Raw genomic sequence first — 27021 nt, 5'->3', positions numbered from 1 at the left:
TTGCTTGGGGAGGTAGAGAAAGAGTTCTGGTTTTGAAGCGGAGCAGGTTAGGTCTTCCCTGAGCTCGATCACACTGAGCGCTGCAAGGGACAGCAGGACCAGAGAGGCGCGGCGAGTGTCCCACAAAGCGCTCGGTCATTCCTCGTCCAGTAGATCACGGACACTGATTTGCAGGGCCCACGCTGCGGCGCAGCCCCATGGGCTGCCAAATAGGCGGGTCATTCCAAGTTATATGTACTTACCTGGTGCCCGCCTTGCTCTGACACACAGTTCGCACACTATGGCATCGCCTTGTATTAAACCAAGAGTCCCACTGATTCTCAAAAGAAAGAACCGATTTTGCCTCCCTCTTGCACTGTGAAACCTGCAGTGACCTCACTATGACAGGTCTGTTTTCAGTAAGCCATACAACTAAGCCAGTGCAAAGGAACAAGAGACATGAAAGTGCACAAACTGCACGATCAGTGCTCATTTTGCACATGAAAGATATAGAGCTCCCCTGACTGCAACAAGAAAGAATGCCGTTTATTCTCCCTTGTGCTCAGTGACCAGGTGTGGCCAGGTAGCAACCAGCCTTTGTTCAGCCATCCTTGTGATGAGGCCAGTGTGACCTGAGACGTAAAGTTTCGCACGCTATGCGTTTGGTATTTGTCGTGCATGTGAAGCATGTGAAACATAGAGAGCTCTTTTTATCACCATGATTGAGAATGGTGCCTATTCTCTCTCGCACTGTGTGACCCACTGCGCAATCAGCTTGTGACCAGTCTTGCTCTTGTCAGTCAGCCTTGTGACCAATGGGCCGACGCCAGGACAGCAACTGTTGGAGTGCCACTGCCATGTGCGCCAGTGCAACCAGTGGAGCGACTCGGTACATCCGCATGGGAGACAGCAGCACGCAGGCTATCGACAGGATCCGACAGATCCACACAACTGGTCGGTAGTAGAGCCTGCAGACAGAATGGACAGCAGACTTTGCCAACAGGTTTGCTACTGTGTACGCTATGAATTTGTTTAAATTGTGCTGAGTTCAGATTAAAAGGAGTCATTTTAACCCACTTGATGTTGATGGGGCCAAAGAAGCCTCAGTTGGAATGAAGACGAAGTTCAAATTTGAGCGAGTCCGAATAAATGAGATTCCACAGTACTTACATCACATGCGACAAAGATGTCTTTCTCCAGAGCACCTCATAGTACTAAGCTATCCACTGCAAGGTTTCTTTGCATAATACAAGAAGGTGTTGCGCTACCTCCTAAAACACCCACACATACTACATGCAACATTACCAAGCCAGCAATCTTATTTTTGCGGCATGAGAGCTGTACTGGTGCCATTATTCTGCGAGATTGTGTCGTGATCAGTGGCAGTGTCCATGTACACGGCGACTCTGCGCTTTCCCACACCCCATGGCTGCTCACTGCACCTGGTTGCTTCAAGTTTGTAAGTATAGATTACTGACCGAGCGTCATATCCCTTTCCCAATGCAGAATGCATGCCTACCCTAAACACTCCTACAACCCTACGCAGGGTTACTTAACACTTCGACCGGCATCGACATTTTGCACCACCCCACAGCTGTCGCCGAAATTCCCGTTACCACAAAGATAAACTTCCAATCACTTTTTTTTCTTTTGCTTACCCCTGGGGATTAGGTACAGCAGGCTGCCATAGGACGGCCTGTGCCAAGAGCAGGAAGGCCGCTGGTGGCATAAGCGGGTCGGTGACCCCCGGCAGGGGAGAGAGGGGCCCTGCCCGAAGCCATACCAATACAGAGGGCAGCCCCAGGGCAGCCACCCAAAGCCACAGCTGGAGCAGGCACAGCTGCAGCCTCCAGGTGCCCGTTTCACTTGACGGCCCTCGCCGCTGCTCCAGGGCAGACTGGCGCGCACACTGCAGCACCAGCTTGCAGGAGGAGGATAGAAAAATTTTAATTCCTCATGCCTGGTTTGGCACTCCAGATCTAGTTCTTCTGCTCTCCGCCCACAAGAGCTTTTCAATCATACCAGTCATGAAACTGCCCACAGGATTCATGCATCCCCCTTCCAGCTTAGTTTGCTTAGCACAAGATGGCACTGCGAGTCTGCTTAGCCATAGAGTGAGGGCCCTGTAGACAATGCTTAGCCATCAGGTGGCACTGTTGAACTATTCTACAGCCAGCTGTTGCTGCACAGTGACATAAAAATGACTGATGACTGGTCACCACGCTCAGCTCAACTGTGTGAGTAGTACGACTTACCCAGAAAGGGCAAGCACTGATGAAATTTATTAACTGGAAACAACCACACCATTTCCTGGTAATTCACCGTCTCCTTAATTATGCATGCGATGACCACAAGAAACACAAGCCAGCTGAACATGCACAACAACACTGTCCATGTCTTAGTTCCTTGCAAGTCCATCTTAATGTTTAGTAAACATTTAATAATGAGTTGTACGAACTAGCCCAAGCATAAGCTTTACTTCGTTCTCCATGCCTTAGCTTTGTATGTGTCGTCTCATAAGAGGCATACCAACTAACCAAAGCAGAAGCCTTGCCCAGCCTTTGTAAGCCCCAGTTCTTCGCATGTTCACCCTAACGATGTGCTAGTGCTCTAGTGATGAGAGATACACCAGCTAGCCAAAGCAGGAACACTGCCCGATTTGTCTGTTTCTTAGCATCTCGATAGTGCTCTAATAATGAGAGACACAGCCTCTTGGCAATGGCTCAATGACCTGCCAGCAGCTTACCCTGATGGCAAAAATGGTGCCACCCACAAAAAGGGCCACTGCGGCGCATGCTACCACCGTCAGAAGGAGCAGGCCCGACACTAGCAGCACCACAGCTGGCGACAGTGGCCGCTTCCCGGGTGGCGAGATCTTCTCCACTCCTCTGATGGCCACAAGCGCTCTGTAAAAGTCGTGTTAGAAAGGAGGGTGTGCTTCGACAGAGCAATCTCGCCGCACTTCTTTTATATCTTCATGACACAAAACTGAGCAATGGCAGCTATACTAACATTCTCATCTCCAGCTGTTCTCATGACACACAAAGGACACTGTACAGTCAAAACTTGCTATAACGAATGGTTTATAGCGAAATAACAAATATAACGAAGGAATAGCCATTCCCCTTGGAAAACTTCCATAGAAACCCATGCATTTGATATGTCGCTTTTACGAAGTAAAAATTTACTACTATGGGATATAACAAGCTTCCAATGAACCCCATTGAACATTTTGTACTGAGTGTGCCGATTTGTAATAGTGCCAATTGATCTGGCAGGCTGAAATCACTATGCATACCCTGCTCTGCCAAGCACCACACAAACTATCACTCATGCTTGTGAACTGCACAGCAAAGTCAACCAAAACATGTACTTGAAATGAAATTGGCAGCCTAGATGCTTGACCCTCCATTCTGCGCCAGAAAAAACACGGTGCCATTCACTACAACATGCCACCTATGGGAACTGAACCCACGACCTTCACATGTCACGTGTTGTGCTCTACCAAGTGAGTTACAGCAGTAGCTGTCTCCTCTTCTACATAAGTAAATATTTGCCTCCCAACAAGAAGGGCTGCTGTCTATGTCTAATGTATAATGATTAATCCAATGACATATGGGAATCCCCCCAGGTGAAGTATGTTTTAAATAAGAGAGCAATTACTCCCGTGCTTTATAAATAATCAGTCATCACTTCCATCTGTACCAAAAAATGAGTGTAGTCAAAGAAACAATGTTCTGTGCTTTTCTTGGTTGCAATGAATGTTGGCTTCTTTTGAATACATCAGTGCAGAAAGACAATGATTTGGTTACTGCCACTCCAGACTTGGAGTGCTCACCTGTTGACCACCATACCGGAGACGTAGGTGCCAACCGTGAAGAGGGACCCCAGCACAAAGACTGCACCACAGCCGATGCAGTAGAGCACCACTCGCAGCACCACATTCTCCCACAGACCATTGGTGCCCAAGTTGTCCAGAACAAGAATGCCAGCCTCCTCGGATAAGCTCCTACAAAGACACAGTGCCCAGCAGCCACATTTCAACTGTGATTTTAGCCCACCGAGCTGGCCATCCAGCAACTTAATGTCAACCCATTTTAGCTTCACCCTAGAATGCATTAATCATTGACAAGGGGTATCAACACTTTCAACGTTAAAGGACAATTTCATTCAGTTTCTGTTCTCAGTAAACTTCAATTGCTTAGCTTTTTGCTGCTCTGTTGATGTTTATTCAGCATCATAAGACATATTCATCCCTGAGAAATTTGGAAGTGAAAAATGAAGGATTTTTCCTCATAACTTGATTAAAGCTTGTCACGTTGATGGCAGCGTCAACAGCATTAAGGCTCCGTGATCACTGACCTGTGAGAAGCCTACAAGCAAATGGCAGTGTGACACAGCCTCCGAGACCCACAAAGAGAACAGAAGCCGATGTCATCGCAGTTTGCTTGTCAAAATGGCTGGTGATAGCGACACCCGCAATTTATTTTTAGAGTGAACGCTCTACTCCTCAGGGTAAAACTTCCAATTTAGACGTGGATGAGACAATGACCTTCAATGCCTCACAAGGTCAAATCGAACTTCACTGCGTGGTGGTATGGCCCAAGCTATGGTAGTCTGACCACGTGGTCATATGACTATGACCATTGGGCACCTGACCTTGACCTTTGACTTGAATCCTTGACCTTGACATTCGATTGAGGCAGTGGGCACCACATCGAATATGACCTTCAAAGCCTCACAATGTCAAACCGAACTTGACTGCGTGGTGGTATGACCACGTGATCATATGACTATGACCATTGAGTACCTGACCTTGACATTTGATTTCAGAGAGTGGAGACCATGCTTAGCAGAGCTTTTGCCCGTATAACTAGGTTCAAGCCACATTGAACCCCAGCCATTTTTTTTTTGTTAGCTTATGAAAGCGCCATTTTCATAGAAACTAGCCTCTTTTCCATTAGGAGGCAGTAATATGCTAAGGCAGGCCAGCTTGAATTTGTCCTCGGAGTCCCGTCAACTTGCATAACAAAACACAGACCCCCAACAGAGTAAGTCAGCTATAACAGCAGTTTAGAAAATTAGTGCATACGTCACTTTTTCAAAAAGCAAACAATCCACACAGGCCAAGAAAAGGGCTAAAGGAGAGAAGACCAAGCGCTGTCCTTACCGAAAGAAGTACTCAACTGCACTGGACAGCAGAGTCAGCTCCAAGAAGGTCTCAGCCTTCTGCAGGGCACAGTTGAAGTCCAGGCACACACCTGGGCATCAAAAGCACTTACAAGCCATAACCTGCTGCAAACATCCTGACGAGCCAATATAACCTCTCAGTGCTTTCACCCAGTGTGCTTTTTCCCACTGCTTGAATGCCAGAGCAGTGAGTGCAATAAATAACTTATGAAATTCTAGGCTGGCGTGAAGAGTGGCTTTTTGGGGTTCGAAGCGAATTCAAAGTGAATAGTGATTTTCTTCAAACAATTTCGGAGTGAATATTTCAAATACTTCTGCAACACAAAAAATGTTGAATGGCACAACAGGCATTTTCAAAATCATGTATTTTTTTAACACACAAGGCCATTAAATGAACAAAAAAAATAGAATGCAGTGAAGCTCTGTCGCACTCATCGAAGCTATGCAGACGTTCTGGAAAAACGGTGGCCAGGAAATGGGTGTCAATCTACACTCAGAGTTAACCTATATTTGGGCTGTGGGACGTATCTGTGGGACCTGTTTGCGGTACCTATTTGTGAGACCTCCAACTTCTGGTCTTTACTGTGAGTGCGTCGTTGCGTGGCTGTTGCTTTCAAGCAGTGGCTGTGTTGATATTTGTGAGGCGAACGCACCGCATGCCTGCACATGCCACCCCGCGTCAGGCATTACGTCGTCATGCCTGATTCATTTGTCCCCCAGAAGTCAAGAAAGATGTGCATCCTCATTTTGGTGTACGCCGCCAAGTTGGTTCTGGCACGTGCGCCAAAACTTGGCACGTACACATCTGGGCACCGTGCTTACACTTGCTCGCATCTGCTGCTGTGTGCATGCGTAGACCAGTTCTGGCATGCATGCGGGCACATACGCCTAGGAAGTGTTCATGGAGACGCTCGTTTAGCTGTGTGCGCACCACGATGCCATCCCACAGGGGGTACGTTGAACTGAAACCACACAAAGCAAGCGTTCTGAAAACGTTATTTGCTTGAAACGAATGCTCTGATATTTTGAATATCAAAAATTCAGATCGAATTGAACACCTCACTATTCGAACAAATAGGTATTTGAAATAACTGAATATTCACATAAGTGTATGAAATTCACATCTGCAATAACAGACGTTTCAAGTAGTGACGATATACTATGTAGTGACGACACTATAATGTTGGGCATGCTTCAAGCACATCACTCGAAAAAGCATGCAATGAATTTTAAATTCACTTGCAATGTTACTACACCATTTAAAGCTAGTGGTTTCCTAACAGTCTGGTTGTTGACCAACATGCCTCGTACTAGATTATCCCGCGATTTATCACAGATTTTTGTGCAATTTTATATAGTCCCTCATTGTTTTAGTTGCATCGGGGTACCATTATCTGCACTGATGAACAAGACATGCCACCACTGCCCAGTTCCCTATACAAGAGAATGGCAGTGTGTGTTAACTAGCGCACCGTTAGAAAATAAAGACAAAACAAAATTTTTAATACGAACTTTCATCACCTATGCGCAGAAGCGGCCGCATTAGCTGCGCCACCACCCATTGCTCTCTGCGGCTTCAATAATTGCCGGTTTCTTCAGATGAAACTACAACTGCCTGGGCAGCCATGCAAGAGCATATTTGCTTTCATAAGGGTTGCATTTGCATAATGAATGAGCCAGTTCTTTAATTTCTCAAAGTATGAACCTTCGCTTATATATTGCCCTGCATAATAAACAATACTCCGAATATAAATAAATTTTCGGGGAAAAAAGAATGTGCCCATTACGCAAACAAACATGGCACCGTATTCCAAGGGCCAGTTGTTCCGTGAGAGAGAAGGCAGTGGCAGTACAACTGTGTTTTTAAGCGTGAAGGCCCCCTCACCCGTGCTATGGACGGAGAGCAGCTGTTCGGCCAGCACAGCCAGGAGGATGGCCACGCAGTACGAAGGCACCATGGTGATGTGTCGCCTCATCATCTACACCACAAAGGGGGAGAGAGGGTGCACACAAGACCTTACCGCAAACGTCAATGTCACAACACACACACATTCTTGTTAAAAGGGCTCTGAAAGGGGCTCTCAATTAAAGACACCTTTAGCATAGAGTGTACCATGCTACCATGTTACCGAAGCGCCAGGAGTCCATGTGCCATCAGTATGCATGCATGGGTACCCAGTATCTGCACACGCACCTGATGCATCTGAACCAATTGGGGCATGTGCACAGGCGATGGGCAAGCTCCCATTATTCCAGTAATGGTAACACAGCACACACAGTATGATAAAGGTGTCAAAAGTTGCAATATGCCTGGGCATTATGTTAAAAGCATGCCACTTAGTGAACATCCTCAATCGAGAATTTTTTTTAATGCATTTGTGTTCCTTTGTTTGGCACTGCACGTTCCTTATGAAGTCACCTATGGTTCAAATACCACAGCAGCTGCACTAAAAAATCGCATTACCAAGAAGCACAATCGTTGGCCAATTTTTTTGCGCATCAGTAAACTGTTCCTTAAAGTACACCGTTGCACCCTTCATCTCCCCATTTTCCCACATTACTTGCTTTTGAATGTAAACACTGCACATTTCGCCCTTGCCACAGCTTAATTCTGCCCAAGTTATTGGAACATTAATTTGTCATTCCTGGTGTTTCATATTGGTGTGACTTGAATCCCAAGCTAAAAGGAACAGCAGAAATGATATCCTCAGTTGTTGTAAAAATGAAGAACCAGACGTGGTATCATTTTATCGCCACTAACACCAAGTTCACTCTCCACTGATTTGTGCTTCCTCATCACCATTATCAATTTCTGACATGCCATGACCACAGGAGGTCAGACCCAAAGTTACGTAGCCTTATGATGACATCCCTCTGCATGTTTGGTTTTAGGTTTTATGAGGTTTCATGTCCCAAAGCAACTCGGGCTATAAGGGACGCCGCAGTGGTGGGCTCTAGATAATTTCGACCACGTGCACTAACAATGCACAGTACACAGGCCTCTAGCATTTCGCCTCCATCGAAACGCGACCGTCGCAGCCAGGACCAAACCCACGTCTTTGGGGTCAGTAGCCGAGCACCATAACCACTGAGTCATCGTGACAGTCCCTCTGCACATGCAATCATGCAATTTACATTTGCCAAACAAGTTTGCAGATTTCAATGGAAAGGAAAAGAGCCGAGATACTAAAGCAACCTGAAAAAATGTCAATAACTGCACGGGGCTATGAATGGTTCCATGCAACTGCTCAAATAATTGAGATGTCTAAGCTTTCGGTGCCAGAAGAATCACTTGTGGACTGCAGTAATGTCAATTTGTGAAATAAAAATAAAGTGAAATTTGAATTTGTCGGCCGCACCCACCTGTCCCAGGCTGCTTTTCCAGGCGGCCTCTGCGTGCAGTTCATAGCTGCACTCGGGGTCCAGGTAGAGGTGCAGCTGTGGTGGAGGGCCATCATTTGATCCAGCACCGGTCTGTACTTGAACCAGCATCCGCGTATCCTTCGGACCAACGCGCGATCCCCTGGGGGTGCGGACAATTTCACACTGATCACTGCGACTAATGACCATTCTTCGCTCCAAACAGCATTACTCACATAAATTCCTGCACAATTAATTCTAAGCGTATGCTCTTGTTGCCTGCCGCTAACAGCACCACATATCTGATTTTAAGTCGCAGCACACAACGGATACAGAGTGAAAATAAGACCCACAGATATATATGGTGCTAACTTGAAAACCCTCTTCCTAACATCCAAGACTGTAAGTTGATGCCATGTGTCTTACTTTCAGTCTGCACGTGTTTTCCACTGCAATTTCAAATTAAATATGTTGTACCAGTTCACCTATTATTCAACACTTCTACGCCATTTACATTTGCTGCCCAGACGTGCCCATTCTTCCGCAAGCTAAATTTTAAACCAAGTTTCAATTTCCTGTCTCCTACTTTTCTGTATGTGTTAAGAACTGAGGAACAGTTACAGATCTGTTTCTGCAATGTGTTTCTTCTGTTTTTGCTTTTCAGCGTATGGTGCTACTATGCTCCTTGATGTACTCCTTTAAAAATGTCTTTTTAATGTTAGTTTTATTCAATCTACTATGGGAAATGAATCCTCCCAATATGTGCGAGTGTGCACAATTACATAAAGTGAAGTAAAAGGAAGCTGCTGCAACATTTGCAAAGCGAAATGCATCGAATAAACATTAATTTCTATTTTTATTTTTTTTTAAACCAACCTATTCGCTCCCACACTACAAACCGCCCGTGTTATTCTGGGCTTCGTTCGCAGCAACAACCTAAACTAATTAGCGTAGATTGGTGGAGCAATATGTTATTAAATATATTTCTAGGATAGTGAAATAAGCACTGTACTCAACAGTAATCAATGTTCTCAACCTGTGTGCGCATACTGTAACCCAGAATATTTCTCAAGCAGACAAGCACATTGTTTATGCTGAAACGCATGCATTACATCTACCAATCTGCAGTACTTCCTCTGATTTTAAAGTGAAAACAATGACACACTAATGTTTACTCTGACAAAGTTCTTGTTACGGCTTAGCGAGAACTACAAACTTAATCATTCTACACTGTGCACAGAATTATTCAGTGCAAGTTTTCAGCCGGAAGAGTACGAACTAAATGCATCATTTTCTAGGATGCAATGGGTGGCTTACTGGCTGGGGCGTCCTGCCACTGAACGCAAAGTCATGGGTGCTTCAACTCAATTCAGTGGTGCTTCAACTCAATTCAGAACACAAAACTGATCATGCCCACATATGTCGAGTGATTTCAATGCCTTTTTAAAAACCATGAATGGTTAAAGCAATCGACAGCCTTTTACAGCAGCATTCCTTTTATGCGCACGTTTCAAGTATGTTTCCCTAAGCATTGATAACATGTGTTTTTATCTGTACCTTCCCACCTACCTTCCCAAGGCTATGTCCAAGCTACAAGGAAAGATGTAGTGAAAAAGCCTGGGCCAACCTGCGACCGCTAGATTTCTCCTACAGGCACCGATGCCTTGGAGAGCGTGGGCGTTCCAGTAATTTGCCACCACTGGAATGCGACCACCACAAATAAGGACTAAACCCACCATTTTGTGCGCCTCATTGGCATGCCGCAGCCTCTGCACCTCTCCTGATAAGCAAAAAGTCCCGTCAACTAAGCTTAACACACAGACCTTGTCTCTCGAAACAGCGATTCCCTCGGTCTCACAAACACATGGTATTGCATGCACGAAAACCTCAGTGCGAACAGGACATGCGTACAGGGGGTACCGGATGTGGAAGAAGAGGTCCTCCTTGCCCCAGGGGACCAGGAACCGGACAAACCCATCACCTTCGGGAAAACAGAGAAAATGAGCAAAAAGAAGATAGGCACTTATGTGTCACATGTGAATTTCACATACACACACACTCATGCCGTCCACTCAGTACACAACACAGAGAGAGACAGTCCTCACAAGCACAGAACACAGACACAACTGGAACACATCTGCTCAGAAGAAAAAAAAAGAGCGAATGATGTCGACACTCACAAAGATAGAGATGACGGTGTTCAGGTCAAAGAATGAAACAGGCACAAATTGGTAAGGCCTCATTAAAATGGGAGAGCAAAAGTGGTGTATATGCACTAGATCGTTGGCCAGACTGCACTTTCGCACCACTTTCCAGCAATGGCTAATATCAATACAACAAGGTGATCATTTTTATCTAGAGGCAAGACATATTGCTCATTTCTATCCATAGTGCTCCTGCTTGGCAAGAACGCTAAGAAGCGTCGAAAGAGCACAGAGTCACGCAACAACTCCGGGTATAACCACTACTATTGCTTCCAGCAGTACATGTGCACATGAAAGCTGCAAGTGTGCAGGGTGGCCCCACCTGGCACTAAGAACAAACAAGTGATATTTGGTTCCATCACTAAGCTCTTAACAAAGCTCTTGTAGCTGCAATGTACAGCTATATCCAAACTGTCTAATAAGTTGAATATCTGCTCTGCAGGCCACCACTTGACGGTATCTCAATGCAAATCACCCACAGACACTTGCTATTTCATTCATGGGGAGAGAAAACATGCTCCAGATTGCTGACTGGAATTTGCCACGAGATCTTTCTTACAGACCACTTCTGCTATTTGGAAAGTGAAAGCAAATCCCACTGTTCACAATGTTCCTGAGTAAAAGTATACACCATCAATAAATTTAAAAAGAATTAAGAGGGCAAGGTCAGCTCAACACATGGACATATCCCATCAGAGTGCATCACAAGCTCTGCTGACCAGACATGTGAGCATGGGTCCGTTGAAATCAAATTCATGGGTGGTATGAGGGAAAGGGTGTGGGAAGAGAAAGGACAGACTGAACAGGGAGAGATAGGCAATTGCCTACCCCGCCCACAACTCGAGGAAAAATTCTCTGAAGAAAACCACATTGGTCACCATATTTGTTTTCAACAAAGAAAGCAACAGAACCATCCCCTGCTGCACGGTCACATTTGTCACTAGAGACACAGCAGAGAAAGCAAACCAAAAAGAGTGGTTTAAAAGAAAGGCTGACCACACTGTCCCCTTGTTTCCTCCTTTCTCCACAGTCCACACCAACTACAGTAGCCTACTGACCTTTCAAATCACTGCCACAACACTCCCACAGTCTCCTCCTCACCCTTAGTCCCCGAGCGGCAGATCTTCACCACCAAGGTGAGCTGGTAGGCCTGCCAGGGATGCCACAAGCCGTGAAGGCTCAGGTTGTAGAATGCTGCGCCCTCTGTCAGAGGCACCGACAAAAGCACTGAGGGGCCTCCCCACCAGGGAGGCAGCTCCACTGCCCGCCAACGGTCGGAGGACTGCAGCCGCTCCCCTACCACAACCACCTGCACACATACAAACTCAGTGCCTACATCCTTTCTTTTACTGTAAGCAACTGCAGCGCACTAAACTGTATTGTATTGCAATTTAATGTTTGTGTTGTGTTGCATCCATGTACAATACTGCTGGTGCAGAGTCTACAAAGCTACAAGCAAACACAAAGCGTGGCAGTGAATGTGCCTGCCATGACAAGGCAAGTTGTGGGCAGTGCCACAGAAGGGCACTAGTCTACTCGTAGTAGTGAGAATAAACACAGGGGAGGCACTGGGTGCAGGATGGCAGGGCAAGACAGGTAGAAGAGACAAAAATTGGAGGGCACACTAAAGCTCCACCTGAACGGTATGATACAACAGCTTAATTGATTAATACCCATATATGTGGAATTCGTCATTCTCTACTTAAGTTTCGAAGGTCCATGGCAGTCTTCATACCCCTCCTGGCACAGTGGTGCAGCGGCCAAGCGATGGGCCACTGCCGTGCGATGGCACAGGTGCTGCCACCGGTGGGGCTTGTGCGGCTCAGGTTGCTCAGCCCCTCTAGCGACCAATCATTAATTTCAATCATTAATTCAACTGCCACCTGCCATGTTGTGCAGTTTGCTCACAATCCGGTGGGCAGGTTGTGATGATGCCACAAGGTCATGTGACTTAGATGGCCCATCTGCCTCTTACGTTGCCTCTGAGGATTTTTCGTGGATTTTTCGCTCACGGCCAATGAGACCGATGCCGGATTTTCTGTGACACGAGCTCTTTAATGCTCTCGCGTTAAAAGGGTAGAGGAGTATTTCTTTTACTGTATAGCACACAACTGCACTGAACTTTACTGTATTTATGCACCGCTAATGCTGTCGAGAAAAGCGACATTAAACACTGAAAATGAAGACAATGCAACACAACAGTCCACACTCCATCCGATGCTCAGAAACCTAATCTTACCAAGGACTTTTTACAAGAACAAACATGCAAGATACCTATCCAGTAATCTCCCAAGTTTATAATGGCCCCACAAAACAGATGCTCTTTGCTTGCCTTGGACGTGGTCGGTCGAACGTGCACAAGCAAGGCTTGCAGGCCCCTTGCGCGCAACTCCGCGCCCGATGCGAGGAAACCACGGCGCTCGACGCCGTAGGCCCCCTGATATGGCAGCGTCTCTCCTTCCAGGGACAGACTCACACCCGCCGTGCTAGAAGGAAAGGCCAAGGAACCAAAATCATCATTTTCATTTCTTTTTCGAAACACCCAAACTAATGAATGTCCTTACACTAGCCCGCTCTGCCTATGGCGGTGTGGGCAGGGCCAAAGTGAACCGAAGCGGTGGCCTTGTGGTAGAGCACCTCCCTTTCATTCAGGAGGTGCTGGTTTCGATTTCCAGTGCCGCTGGGTAACCACCGGTTTTGTAATGAGTACAAGATTTCCCCCAGCGTAGAGCTCATCTCTTCAAGGGTGAAATGCTTGGAAAAGGTCTATGGCCAACCTCAACCCAAGGTACTAAAATCCGGCTTGTGTGGTAAACCCTTTATGGCCCTTTTTTCTTCACAAGGTGTGATCAAAGACCCATTTTCCAAGCATTTCACCACAGCGAAGACGAGCACCAGTACCCACTGTATCACCGGTGGGTGCTCAGTGGCACTGGGGACTGCATCCCGCACCTCCCACATGAAAAGCAGATGCTCAAACCACTAGGCCACTGCTGATATTTCTTTTTTTGGCTGCCCAACCTACCAACAGTCCTTACATTAAGCTGCAACGGCTCATTCAGGCCAGCACGCCGTTAGTGTGTCAAGCCAGGTGGCGCCACCTGTCCTCGCAAATCCTCACCAGACAATCTTGCCGGTAGCATTTTCCTTGTGCACAGCCGTGCAGCCGTAGAGCCACTCCTTGGTGCCCTGCAGAGAACGGACAGCGGGCACATACGGTCAGCACTTCCGCAAGCCAGGGCACAGGCGGGCGTGCCTTACGAGACCCGACGCCCGCAGCATCAGGTGGTATGGTTCCCGCACGGGCATCACCAGCCATCGGGAGACCAGGACCTGTGGGCAGACACACCGAATACACAGTTCAACAGAAATCCATGGCAGCTGACACAAAAAAACGCTCCCCATCTACCTCATTGCAATGAGAGGGGACATGGGTGAAAATTGTTTGAATGGACAGAGAGGAGATTTTAGCAGCTACCTCTCTGTAAACAAGTGGGGACAGTTGTCACCACATCTGTAAGTGTGATGATAAGGCAGTTTCTCTTTCAAGTGTTAGGTATCATACTTCCGTCTTTTACTGCGAACCAGCACAGCCAATCGGGCAACGTCCACTTTCACGTATGCACTCCGATGCGTGCTATGTTGCACGCTATGCTTAAGCACTCGAGCCTGCACTACAATTTTTCCTGAGGTTGGTTTCAAGCCAGCATTAAAATTTTGTTGCGTTGAAAGTGCGGCAAAATTTGCTTTGTTACACTGAAACTGCAAATAAATGGTGTTTTACACACAAATGTTAGCGCAAAATACGAAACATTCACAAGAAAGGCGGGCAAGACAACGCGCACGTTGTCTTGTTCACCTTTCTTGTGAAGAACAAGCCATGGGCCATTGTTACCAACTGCTTTTTTTTAAGTCACATCCTGCCATATTGTATAAATACATAAAATTTTACAGCTTGCATAAATTCAAAGTTTATCACTACATTAATCTTCAAAAACTAATTCCCTGCAGGCCAAACATGACACTGCACAAGTTCACGCTCTACAGGCTGTGGGTGCCCGCCATGGCTTCCCCTTGTTTCTTAGAACCACTGTAAAGTGGAACCAGCTTGATAATGAATTAATGATGCTTCGACACAAGACACCACCTGTCACAAGCTTTCCCAAACCAAGGCACCTGTGGCCGCAGTCAATGCAGTGACGCAGGGCACTGCGATCGCTGTTTCACTACCAACGATGAAGAGGAATTCCGCTTTAGCTGCTACTACTACACTGGCCACGCAGGATTTGTAACAGGTTATGTACTATCTTTGCCTGTTGTGCCGCGTTGTTTCTTTTTGCATTTCGTTTGCATCAAATTACAATGTGCAACCTTTGTCAAAAATATACAGCCGACCGGTTTTCATGGCGGACCATGTAGCCGTCTTTGCATCGCAGCGTTCAAAATGCCACAGAGTTGAGGGGGCATTCCCACTCTCACCCCTTTGGAGATCAGAGCTTCGGGGTGTGCTACCATAGCCTCACCACATGGCTCAGAAGTAAAGTCAATCGGCTGAATATTTTTTATACAAAGGCTACACAGAACGCTGTGCTAACACTGCAGTACTCACAAACAAAAACAAAGCTCTTGAACAATGACTTTTAACTGTTGCCAAGGAGCAAAGAAGACTGAGAGCTCTATAGCATTCTCTGTTCTGGGTTGGTACAATATAATATTCTCAAGCCGATTCCATTCCATTTTTAAAGCGAAACCTTCACTACGCCAGCCAGGGGGACATTTCGGCTCGTCGCGCACTTCAGCCGTATGCCATATGCCCATGGCTGACGAACGACCTTGAGCCGCCATTGCCTAGCAACGCCGCAGCCACGCTCTGACTGATGGCGCTGCGATCGCCGCTCGCTCCACCAGATGTGCTCCGCTGTGGTATAGGGAGAGGAGGTGTCGCCCCGCGGGGGGGGGGGGGGGGGGGGGTATATATATGCGCTTCGCCTCAGTGCATTGTAGTCGTTATGGAGAGCGCGAAAGAGACGCAACGACAGAATGAAGCGAGGAAGAGACAATGCGCTCAAGAGACACCAGAAGAACGCGCCACACGACTCGAGAAGCGTCGTAATGAAGCTGCGGCTAGAAGTCGTGCCCCGTCCCGGAGTGACTCTTCAACTGCGGAAGAGACCGGTTTGAGTTCTCGAGAGCGTCAGAATGAGACGCTGTGTAGATGACGTCCAGAGGAAACGAAGCTTTCGCAATTCAACTAGGGTTAACCAGAACTAAACCGCAGCCAATTTTTTAATTTCCCGCTCTTTGTTATTGTATGAAGGGCAGTACTTGGCGCCGATTCGCCCAACGACGAACGACTGGAAATCAAAAAATGAAATAAATCTGGAAAAAGAAGTCATTTTATGCCAACCCTAGTTTCAGCAGGACCCTCTTATTGTGACCTGAGCAGTGCCTGGCCAGTGGTGCCCACCTTATTCTTGTGGATACGCCAGGAAGGTTCAGTGTGGTCCGACCACTCGCCAGCTGAGCCAAAGTAGGTGAGCTGACCGTCAGGAGCCTCCATGGCCTCGACGGGTAGCCGCTTCCCATAGGACCGCCGCAAAAAGTGGAACTCTACCACTGTCCTGATGTGCTCCAGATCCTTGGTCAGCTGGATCTGCAACCAAGCAGCAGCAAAGAGATCAATGTGCCAGCTAACATCTACCGAGCTGGCACAGTTGAGGACTAGAAGTTTACGAACAGAAGTCTCTAAATAAATGGCTTTCAAGCCTCCTTTCCGTTTCAAGAGAGCAGCACAAAAAATATGACCAATACAAAGATAAGTACAGTCTCATCGTGCCGCCACCACGTCAACTGTGCGCTTCAGTCGCCTCGCCCTAAAAACGACACTTCTCCCAGTACCTAAACCGAGTGGCGATTCATGTCTCCTGAATGACAGTGGCCATTCTCAGCAACATTTGAACGAGTCGTCTTGCGCGGAGCCATCGGAAAATTGCACGAGTTTGATGTCGCATAAAAGTGCATTAGAGAATGATACCGAGGAAAGTAGTGTGTGGTATAAGTGGCGCAGCGAATAGTGAGGGAGCCTGCCGAACTTTCAGAGAACGAAACGGGCGCCTTTATGATATCGCAGTATAGCAGTTTTTGGGGCAAGTTGGTGTATAGCTTAAGTAGATGAAGCGCACAAAAGACAGCACAGAGACAAAGAATAACACAAGACAGGCACTCATCTGTCTCGCCGGTCTTGTGTTAGTCTTTGTCTGTGTGATGTCTTTTGTGCGCTTCATCTACTTAAGCTACACCTTTATGATGCCTTCAAGCAGCACGTATCCTATCGCATTTTGTTGAGACGATGCGTGGAACACATGGTGCTAAGTAGCCAAGTGCACCATCTCCAGAGAGGAGTTCCTGACTGCTCAGCTGCTGCTCCGATATGTGTTCATCGGCATACTCAGAGCTTCTGTTGATTGACCAATGCAGCATTTTAACTTTTTCTTTCTTGTTTCCCAAAGTTGGGGGGCCGACCTGCACATCCCATCAAATAATGTGCGAGTAAATACGACATAATGCGATTTTGTCTCAATGTAATATTCGATTTTTCACTTTTATTTTCAGTAAAAAAGCTTGCGTTACATTCGATCGAGTAACTGAGGTATATTTGTGCTAATGAAACAACGCGTCCATTACTACTTAAGGCCCTGCTCCATGCATCTAGACACCTCCATAGCGACCTCAGCCTTACTTATAAACCTGAAAAAACTCCACCCCTGAATTCAGGCACTCACTGTGTGTGCAAAAAGCTCCAGCGCAAGCACAAAAGAGGGCTGCAGTTACTCACCAAGGAAGGGCATCGAAAAACAGTGCATGGTCTATGGCTGGTCTTACATTAAATTTTGTACCAGGACCTTGAAGATTATTCTCCTTCTTTGCCCCTTCCGAATATGTAATATTTTCCGTTAATTTCATGCACGCAGCTGCAACATGCAGATTCTCAAAAGACACAATGAACATAAATGCCTGCCTGGCGGTGCTGACGGGAGATGAGATCAAACAGTGCCCTTGCAGATGCCACCACCAGCTGCTGACACCTGCAGGGTTAGAAACGAAAAAGATTAGTATGTGTGTTTGTAGCAAAGCTAACTTCCATTCATCAAGGCAAATGGATCCATGCTCTTTTTCCCCAACACCACATGGTCCACGTCCTTTAGGTACCACCACTTGCATTCGTCAACCGGGCTTCATTCATTGCACACACTATGTGCAAACACAAAACAAAAAAAGTTTTGATGCTGAGGAAATGAGATAGCATTTTGCTCTCATTTTCCAATCTATTCCAATGCTGACTATATTCCAATTTCAATTCTATTCCACTCTTGATTCTATTCTGATTCTGAACACTTCTATTAATTTTTGCTACCTATGCCTTCGTCATTTTTACATGAGCTGGGTCATTCTTAGCTCAGCATTTCCCTCCTCTCCCCTACAAGTGGAGAGAAAGACAGGTGGCAGCAGAGAGGAGGACGGTTGACAGGTGGCTATTGTCGTCACTTGCCAGGCGCCACAGCAGCGCTGCGGTCGCCGGGTTTTCGCTTCAAGGACGCTTCTATGTTGTCGCATAAAAACATCATCATTGGCCCAGTTAGGCCTCCTGCAGTACAGAGGCAGTGTAGTACCACTGAGCTCCAATAAACCCTTCCCTGGTGCAGCAGCAGCCACTCTGCCCTGCAAACTTACTTGATCCCATCTGCCCATCGGACTCTGCCTTCCCTCAGAATCTGATCCATTACCCTATGGAACGATTGTTGATCCGTTTGCCAAATTACAAGTACAGCACATATGTTGCCCCCGAACATCATCCAAGCAACTCCACCCCAAACCAGTATGGCTCTACCACTCAAAAGTAGACACCAAACATACAAGCAGATGCCTCTGCAGCCCTGGCTAGCCAAAGCAGAAGGGCGCATGTCAATGGCATGCTCTTTATTATGCAAACTTTTTCTTGGCAACTTACTTCGCCCAGGAAGTCGACGTCCTGACCCATGCAAAGGTTAGGACATGTCAAAGTGTGAGAGATGCAAGGACATAACCTCAAGGCCAACAATCGAAGGAAAATGAAGATTAAAGACTGAAAAACAGCACACTTTCTATACTTGTGGTTGTTCCGACCGATTAAGCCTGAAGAGCAGCAAAGCTGAAAATACTTTTCACCAACGCAATCAGGTAAGAGACACGGCAGTGTGCAGATGATGTTGTGACTTCCTCGCCAAGCGAGAGAACTGTTTGGAGACTCTTTGTGCCACAATTTTGGAAAGTACTCACAAGAGAACAGCAATAAAGTCTATCTTCAGCCAGGTAACAGTTGTAAAGAAAAAAACCTGCCCAACAATTTAAAACTGAAATCTGTGTAAGGCAAATTTTTTTTATAATAACCATTACAAGCAACAACAGTGGCGTGTGATGGCATCCAACTATAATTGAGGTCAGCTGCTATGGACCCAAAATTAGCAGCAGATGCCAGTATGGTTTATGGTTTATGAGGGTTTAACTCAGGCTACGAGGGACGCCATAGTGAAGGGCTTCGGAAATTTCTATCACCTGGGGTTCTTCAAAGTGCACTGACATCGCACAGCACGCGAGCCTCTAGCATTTCGCCTCCATCAAAATGCAACTGCCGTGGCAGAGATCGAACTCGTGTCTTTTGGGTCAGCAGCCGAGCGCCATAACCACTGAGCCACCATGGCAGCAAAGATGCCAGTATGGTTTTGAGCACGTTAGAAATGCACACAGCAGCAGCTTATATGAGCACGTGTTAAATGACAAAGAATGCGTCCCTTACCAAACGATCGTCAAGTGATCTGTAGAGCCCCAAACACCTGGCACAGCCGTACTCTGAAAAAATGTAGGTTATAAAAAAATGTCTATAAGGTCTTTTTGCACAAAAGTTGCACAACACAGAAACAAAAGAGCAGTTTAGAAGAACTGCCAGTGAGCCTAAAGAAATGTCAAGAGAAATAACCATTTCCATTTTTTCTCTTTACCACCTAAGGTATTTGTAAAAGGCTTGGGTTTAAAATCCCAGAGGCTCAGAAACACTCAGTTGCCACCCAAGCTCACCAGCAAACAAACTATTTCATTAACTGCATGCAATCTATGAGCCAAATAAACATTAACTATAAGCACAACTGCAGTTAGAATGGAACACTTCTTGTCTACACACTACATAACTCTGGTTTCCTTCCCTGTAAAAAAAAAAAAGAAAAAACTTAAAAACCACACACAAAAAAAAATGCAAAATGCTGCCATACATGAAAAATCTTGCACTGACTATATAGAATTTTCAAAACCTAACAAGTTTAGCACCACTTCTTTTGAACTGCTGCCCACCATTTCATTCCGTAGCATTTCAAAATACATGAATCCAATCTGAAATATGCGTAAGAAACGTGTCAAAAATATAATTTTCGCACAAGACTAATTAAATTTATACCTTTTCCTTTGCAATCCTGACTAGTACCACTGAGGGCAAAAGTAAGAGACCCCCCCCCACATTTCCATAATGTATGTTTGCTCCAAATAATACTTTAGCATGGTTTCTCATATTTTGCCATGCTCTATAACCCTTTTCTGTCTTCAGCCTTACTAGTTCCGATGAACTGCTGTTCAGGAACTCCCTTTCCAACGATTGAATGATATTTTACATTAAAATTCTGGTCACGTGAAATGTCCTGCAGTGCTTTTTGAGGATAGGCCTCTGTGTCAAGCATCTTGAAATGACCTTTCCTGCTGAAAAAATGCAACCGCTGTCGCGACAACATACCATAGTGCTGATGTGGTGCGGGTGTGGCTCTAAGCGAGTAAGCTCGGTGCGGACAAGGGTGTCCCTCTGCCCACCGGCAATCGACAGCATTATCACAGGCAGCCGTGGTGGGGACCACGCCGCTCTTATCCGCTCGTACACTGCGTCCAGGTGCGAGTCCAAGATGGCTGCACAATGCACAAAAGCAAGAACATTGCACACAGCCCTACAAGCTTTCTTGTGAACTGCGCTCATCATCACTCAGCTACCACGAGAGTACACAAAATGAAGTCAGCCTGTGCGAAGTGTGCAAGTCAGACAACACTGGGTGGCACCCAGTGTCTTCCAGCATTAACTTCAAAATGCCTGACAGCTTACCATGCAGCTAGCAAGGTAAGCTGTTAATAGTTAAGAGCAGCAAGAGTGTGACAGATCATTTTAGAGTGAAATCAGAGTTTCAGAAAAAGTGCCTTTGATTGCACTTTGTGTCACGGCATGACCTTTCTTCTTCTAAAATAAGTTCCACCTTAACTGAGTGGGGTACCAATGAAAAATCTTGTGGTTTTAAAAAATGCGCAAGAAAGATGTCAGTTTGAAAACAAGTTCATCCTGCTGAAACAGCTCTTGGAAAGCACGGATGGTAATTATGTGGGGAGTGGCCTACAACCTTCTTGCGACCAAAATGAAAATCTTGGTCCTATGTATCAGTGCACCATGTCAATAAACTGCAGGAAACCTCACTGTGGGCAGAAAAAATAAATAAGGAAATATAACGTAAATGTCAAATGAACCACGAGCAGTCAAATGAAATGCGAGAACAAAAATATTGGCTGCTGGAAAGGAAACATGAGCATAGTTCACAAACGGCTTCGATATGCAGTCTTCACACCTTGGAAGTGTCATTAAATTGTGCAAATATTTCGTCTTGCTCAAAAAGATCTCCCTGCTGTGATTTTTGCGCTTCAGCTATCTCGTCAGCATTTCATTTGACACTGATAGTATATTTACATAAGCACAGGTGCATTACTTGGCGTATCATAAGATTCCAAGTAAACCAAGCAAAACATAGTCATCAAGGTTTCTTCCTTACAGGAACAAGTGCAGTTCACCTAAGCATATACAGGGACAGTTTATTTGGAAGTGACTAAAACAAACACATGTGCCGACACACAAGGGCAGGCATACAGATTACATACCAGAACACAATACAAAACCTCAAATTCCAGGCAGCAAGACAGTGCTGACTGCCCTGGGTTGACTTCCCTGTAGGCTAGGCTAGGCTAGGCTAGGATAGGCTATAGGCTATAAGCTAGGCTAGGCTAGGCTAGGCTAGGCTAGGCTAGGCTAGGCTAGGCTAGGTTAGGTTAGGTTAGGTTAGGTTAGGTTAGGTTAGGCCAAGCCAGCCCAGGCCAGGCTGGGTCAAGTTAGATTAGGTTAGACTAGGCTATAGGCTGGGTTAGGTTAGGTTAGGTTAGGTTAGGTTAGGTTTGGTTAGGTTAGGCTAGGTCAGGCCCCGTCAGATCAGGTCAGCTCAGCTCTGAACAAAATGAAGCAATGACAACAGCCATCTGGCTCCTCCTGTCACCACACATGGATGCCATGGAGCATTGAGGGTAGACAATATGATGTACTCTAGTCTGTGGACAAGCGAGATCCTTCATGTAATCTTGGCTTTACAAGAAACACGCGCTCCATGGGTCTCGGTGACTCACCAGCGCTGTGGTGCGGCGTGGCATAGCTCATGATCAGGGACACACTATCTGGCTCAAAGTCCTCCAGGGTGAATAGAGCACGTGCCACAACACCCCCCTGCAATGATCATGCAATGTGCCTCTCGTATCAGTAGGCTCTCCACCGAAGTCACAGCACAATGAAGTCACAATTAGGCATGTTCCATATTGCACACCTTTCATCCTGTAACGACACTTCATTCTGTCTTGAGTGCTTTAGTTTCTTCAATAATGAAAATAACATACACTAAGTGATAGCTAGCAAGTGTACAGTAGTGAGCAATACGAGTGGAAACCAACTTTTCACACAAATTTGCGAATTTTATGGCCATTTCTCCACTAAAGTTGCAAATTGCTTTTAGATATTATATGCCAAGAAGAAAACTAGTAGAAAACAGAAAAAAACTGGTTTTTCACAGATAACTGCGTAGTTATCTGTAAATGAATGTTCAAAGTTTGTTCCTTCTCATATTGCTCATGACTGTGCACCATAACAGACTATAATGGATCCACATTTTTTTTCACTGAAAAAGAAAGTTGCCTTCCAGGCAGATAGCAGCTTAAATATAAACTGAAGTTAAGTGCCGGCATGTATCAAATGCACTATCTACAAAATTTTCACCCCAATGAAGTATTTTGTTTTCCGTGATCATTTCATTGCAATAAATGAGCCTGATTCCTTCTTTCATTCAAGGTCAATGTTAACCAAATAACCACCATTACAATTCTTCAGACATTCTGCTTCAGCAAATGTAAGCCGAAATGCTGACTGAATTTTTAGTTCCTGAACTAAAAATACAAAGATACACTTTCCGTGTCTACTCGCAAGTTACTCTAACAAATATATCGCAGTTGCCACTAGCACACTGCCACTTTTAAATGTTATACCTTTGTACTCTCAAATAACTGTTCAAATCGTATTTCATACGACACTACCGCATCTATTAAAAAAGAATATAGAAACTCCTGTGTTCTGTTCCCTAGGTATCTGCCTATCTGCTGGCTGTTTCTAGCTTCTCTTATTCTTCTCTCGCTGTCCTAGCATCTTCAAGCCAAATGATGAGCGAGCAAGTCGGCAGGTGGGAGTGCACAGGTGTACGCATGAATATGCGAGTGGGCGAATGAATTGAGTGAAGAAATGAATTAACAAATGTATGAATGAATGAAAGGAACCTAGCATGCCTCCAAGCACCAACTAGGCCAAAAGCATGCCTTAAATTCCACATATCACAAGAATAAGAAACAATTTGGTACCCCCATCTGGTCCTCTCAAACCAAGCATCTTTTACTTTTATGAGTGACTCATTCTCCAAGATAACATGGTCAACACTGTCTGCAGACAGAATAAGTGAGAGGTGGAAGGCACACGCACCGAGGTGAAGTCGCTACAGCAGCACAACACTAGTGTGCCACTCACTGTCACATTGGCTACTGAAGGTGATGAAACGAAAGAAAACTTTGACGGTGCTTGATTTAATTAATATATTTAGACTAATGAATATATGGACAGATTAAATAAATTCAGTTATCAAATAGGTAACAGCTTAATATTTATCTTAGTAACTATTTGTTACTTGATTTAAAACATGTATGTATTCAATTAAATTCTATGATTAAAAAATCATTTGAACTGTTAAATAACAGACATAAGACAGGTGGCTGATGAAATTTTAAAAAATTTGTACTTGATTAACTTTAACTAATCAGTCAGTGAAATTCACATCACATAGTGATGACCAGAGTGGAATTTTTTTTCCTTCTTTTTTTAATGCAATTACACAGTTAAGAGAAACGCTCACCATGGAGTGTGCCACGATGACCAGGCTGGCGTTTGGCGTGGCCTTGTATAGGCTGCGGATGGTACGCACACTCTCATGCAGAAATCCTGCAGAACAACCCAGGACACAGATTAATACTGCACAACATGAGAATTAACCAGATGAAACTAATGTTGCTACAAGAAGGTTGGGCACATGTTGGAATCACTTGAAAGCCTTCATGGTACAGCTTGATCACTCCTGACTATACTGACTGAATTTGCATCTATTCTACTTCAACACTTTTGCATCAATGTGCACCTACTTCACCAGACGAGAGCAATTAACAAGAAATGCTGAGGTCATGGCATTTCGCCGGAAGCCTTTGATGCTGTTGTGAATTTAAAGATACCCACTGTAATAAATGCAAGCCCCATAATTCGTGACCGTTACTGTAAAATACAAGACAGCTTGAACTTTTGAAACAGTGCCGACGCAAACTATTGTTCCTGAAGAAGCAATGCCCACAGTATCATAACCCCGTCCATAATGTTTCTACCGCATCTAGACAAATTCAGAAATAGAACCCTAGCCCTTGACCTATAACTCGTTTCTTCTCCCACTTTTGAGAGGAGTAATTCAGTTCCGAGTGCACAAACACTTATTTCTTTTAAGAGTTTTCAAACTAACTAAATCCTTTCCTCATTCATTAGACACCTCACTGTAGTCACTATTATGATATATCACGTTGGCGAATATATATGTTATTTATGAAGCAGTTCTTGCTTGACTGCATAGTTATAATTTCAAAACACTCTCACAACTTCTTGAAATTATGATGGTTTTTTATGGCACAAGAGCAGCACAGGACAAAGAGCGCCGTGACATAACGTGCATAAGGTGAGGTCGAAAACTCATTTTCCTTACATTTCCACCTGAGAAGCTAAGCACCAGGACAGGGGAAAGTTTGTACACACTGTATGCACAGTGGGTTCATGGCAGCACTGGCGCTTGGGCCCCATTCTTAAAACATCTTAGAAGTTCCTAACTTGACACATGCTCTCAACCTGGTCATTCAGGCGGTCTCATGTAAGTTGCAGTAGCTGATAGTAAATAGGTAATGGAATTACCCTGAGTGACCATTGGTTATCTGTTCTCCACATTTCTGCCCATGCCCATTGTTTCATCCCAATGTCAGTAAGGACATGATTAACTGACATTAGCTCCATGACCCACTCTGCTCTTTTCCTGTCTCTTGCACCTATCAGTTTTTGTTGTTTTTTTCCACACCTCACTGTGCTCCCCTTGTTTTAATTCAAAGCCATTTCAAGCCTAAATGTTTGGGCCCCGTAGGTCAGCACTGCCAAGACAGAGCTCTTGTATACTTCCCTCTCTAGGGATACCAGTAGGCTGCTATTCCCGACGTGAGAGCACCTGCCAAATGCATTCTACCCCATTCTTGTATAAATGTGCCGATCACTACCTTTGTACAAACACCACCACCTTCGAAAGCAGTCAAAATAAGAGCGCGTACCAATCTGGTCCCGTAGCAGAGGCCCGTAGAGACCCGACAGCTCGCCCTTGAAGTCGGTGGCAAACACGTCGAAGTGGTACGGCAGGCCTTCAAACTCGGCCTTGCGCAGTAGCACCGTGCCGATGGAGCGAACCTGCTGGTAGCTGCCAGCATTACCCGGCACAAACAGCACAGGCACGCCGCGCAGCTGACCCCTGCGCAGCTGACGGGCGTAGACCCTGCGACACGCCCCAAACAGGCAAGGACATGTACAGGAGACGCAGAGAGTGCCAAGCAAGAACGCATGCACCCCAATCTTTCATGGCACGAAACACAACACCACCCAGGCAACAACTGTTAACTCTTAAATTTGCATTCGAACCTCAAGTGCTGTTTCTTAGTGAACAGCTCCCCTTTTGAAAAGTAAATAAAAACCAGCGTCATAATATTAAAGGCTAACAAGGTTAGAAGTGACGATGGATGTGAGAGGAAATTACGGAGAGTATGTGAGAAGAAAGCTATACAAACTGCAGTACCAGGTTGAAAGCATCAGGTCAATGGCAAGAGTTTCAACAAACTTCTGGCTTTAAAGAATATTTTCTCTTAATCTTGGGAAATTTGCACGCTTTATTGGCCACCAACGTAGGACAGAAATACTTGTCTTACACAGTCATTACTGATGCAGAAGAACAGCAATTAAAACAGCTCGTCAAAAAAAAGGTGCTCACCAAAGTGGAGAATACTGCAAAAGTTTTGAGTTTTTATTTCAAAGCTGCTAACATTACAGAGTGTCCAGCGTAATGGCAATGCAATAACATATCAAAAAACAACTTAGGGGCTCCTAGAGACTCACTATGCAAAAATTTTGCCACAATCTTTAGTGCACTTCTTTCCCAGTGACTTCAAAAAACTTTTCAGTGACACAGGAATGCACATCTGGTCATTAACAATGCGACATTTTTTTGGACTATTCATGCAAAATGACAGAGCAAAATGACACAGCAAAAAAAAAGATCTAGTACTACGAGTTGTAATGGTCACACCAAGGTATTTGATGCACTACCTTAGTTCATGCCTGGAGCTTGATTTGGTAAGTGCAATTTACACGAAGTTTCTTTCCAGAAGCGACATTCCGACAGTTTTTTCTACGTTCAGGGCCATCTGCCCAATGTCACACCAGGCACATATTTAAGGGGGGGCCCCCGAGGGGGCCCGCCCCCCCGAGGCTCCCCCCCCTCTAAAATAGCGCTCAAACCCCCCTTCCACCCTCAGCAGTGTTCTTAATTGTTAGGCACGGTTCTTGCCTGTCCCGGGCTTTGCCCTATACAACTGCCTTGGGCCCCTCCCTAAAAAAATTTCTGGCTACATGCCTGTGTCGCACCATTCTGCTACACACGGCAGGGATTTGTTTAATGCTACTTTGTCAGAAGGGCTATTAACTTTTTTGGTAGACAACAAAGTTCACAAAAATTAGTACTGTTGCGCCACTATTCTC

At 45.5% G+C, this 27021-nt stretch overlaps 1 protein-coding gene across 1 annotated transcript in view; it reads right to left on the bottom strand.

The window, feature by feature from the left end:
* Positions 1 to 504: 504 nt before the first annotated feature.
* Positions 505 to 27021, bottom strand: part of PGAP1 (GPI inositol-deacylase) — a 30254-nt gene continuing 3737 nt past the window's right edge. Inside the window, exons 3-21 of the mRNA XM_077633756.1 lie at positions 25548 to 25765; positions 24056 to 24141; positions 22239 to 22335; positions 20548 to 20714; positions 19567 to 19619; positions 17752 to 17818; positions 16201 to 16386; positions 13995 to 14066; positions 13855 to 13922; positions 13066 to 13219; positions 11835 to 12042; positions 10441 to 10510; positions 8533 to 8692; positions 7055 to 7148; positions 5150 to 5240; positions 3818 to 3988; positions 2726 to 2885; positions 1638 to 1900; positions 505 to 947 (exon numbers count right to left, since the gene is read on the bottom strand). Of these exons, the coding sequence (XP_077489882.1) occupies positions 776 to 947; positions 1638 to 1900; positions 2726 to 2885; positions 3818 to 3988; positions 5150 to 5240; positions 7055 to 7148; positions 8533 to 8692; positions 10441 to 10510; positions 11835 to 12042; positions 13066 to 13219; positions 13855 to 13922; positions 13995 to 14066; positions 16201 to 16386; positions 17752 to 17818; positions 19567 to 19619; positions 20548 to 20714; positions 22239 to 22335; positions 24056 to 24141; positions 25548 to 25765 (2557 nt within the window). The 3' untranslated portion in view covers positions 505 to 775. The remainder of the gene's footprint in view (positions 948 to 1637; positions 1901 to 2725; positions 2886 to 3817; positions 3989 to 5149; positions 5241 to 7054; positions 7149 to 8532; positions 8693 to 10440; positions 10511 to 11834; positions 12043 to 13065; positions 13220 to 13854; positions 13923 to 13994; positions 14067 to 16200; positions 16387 to 17751; positions 17819 to 19566; positions 19620 to 20547; positions 20715 to 22238; positions 22336 to 24055; positions 24142 to 25547; positions 25766 to 27021) is intronic.

This window comes from Amblyomma americanum, chromosome 8 (assembly GCF_052857255.1).
Source record: "Amblyomma americanum isolate KBUSLIRL-KWMA chromosome 8, ASM5285725v1, whole genome shotgun sequence".
NCBI classification, from domain to species: domain Eukaryota; kingdom Metazoa; phylum Arthropoda; class Arachnida; order Ixodida; family Ixodidae; genus Amblyomma; species Amblyomma americanum.
This window is presented reverse-complemented; position numbering and strand designations above follow the sequence as displayed.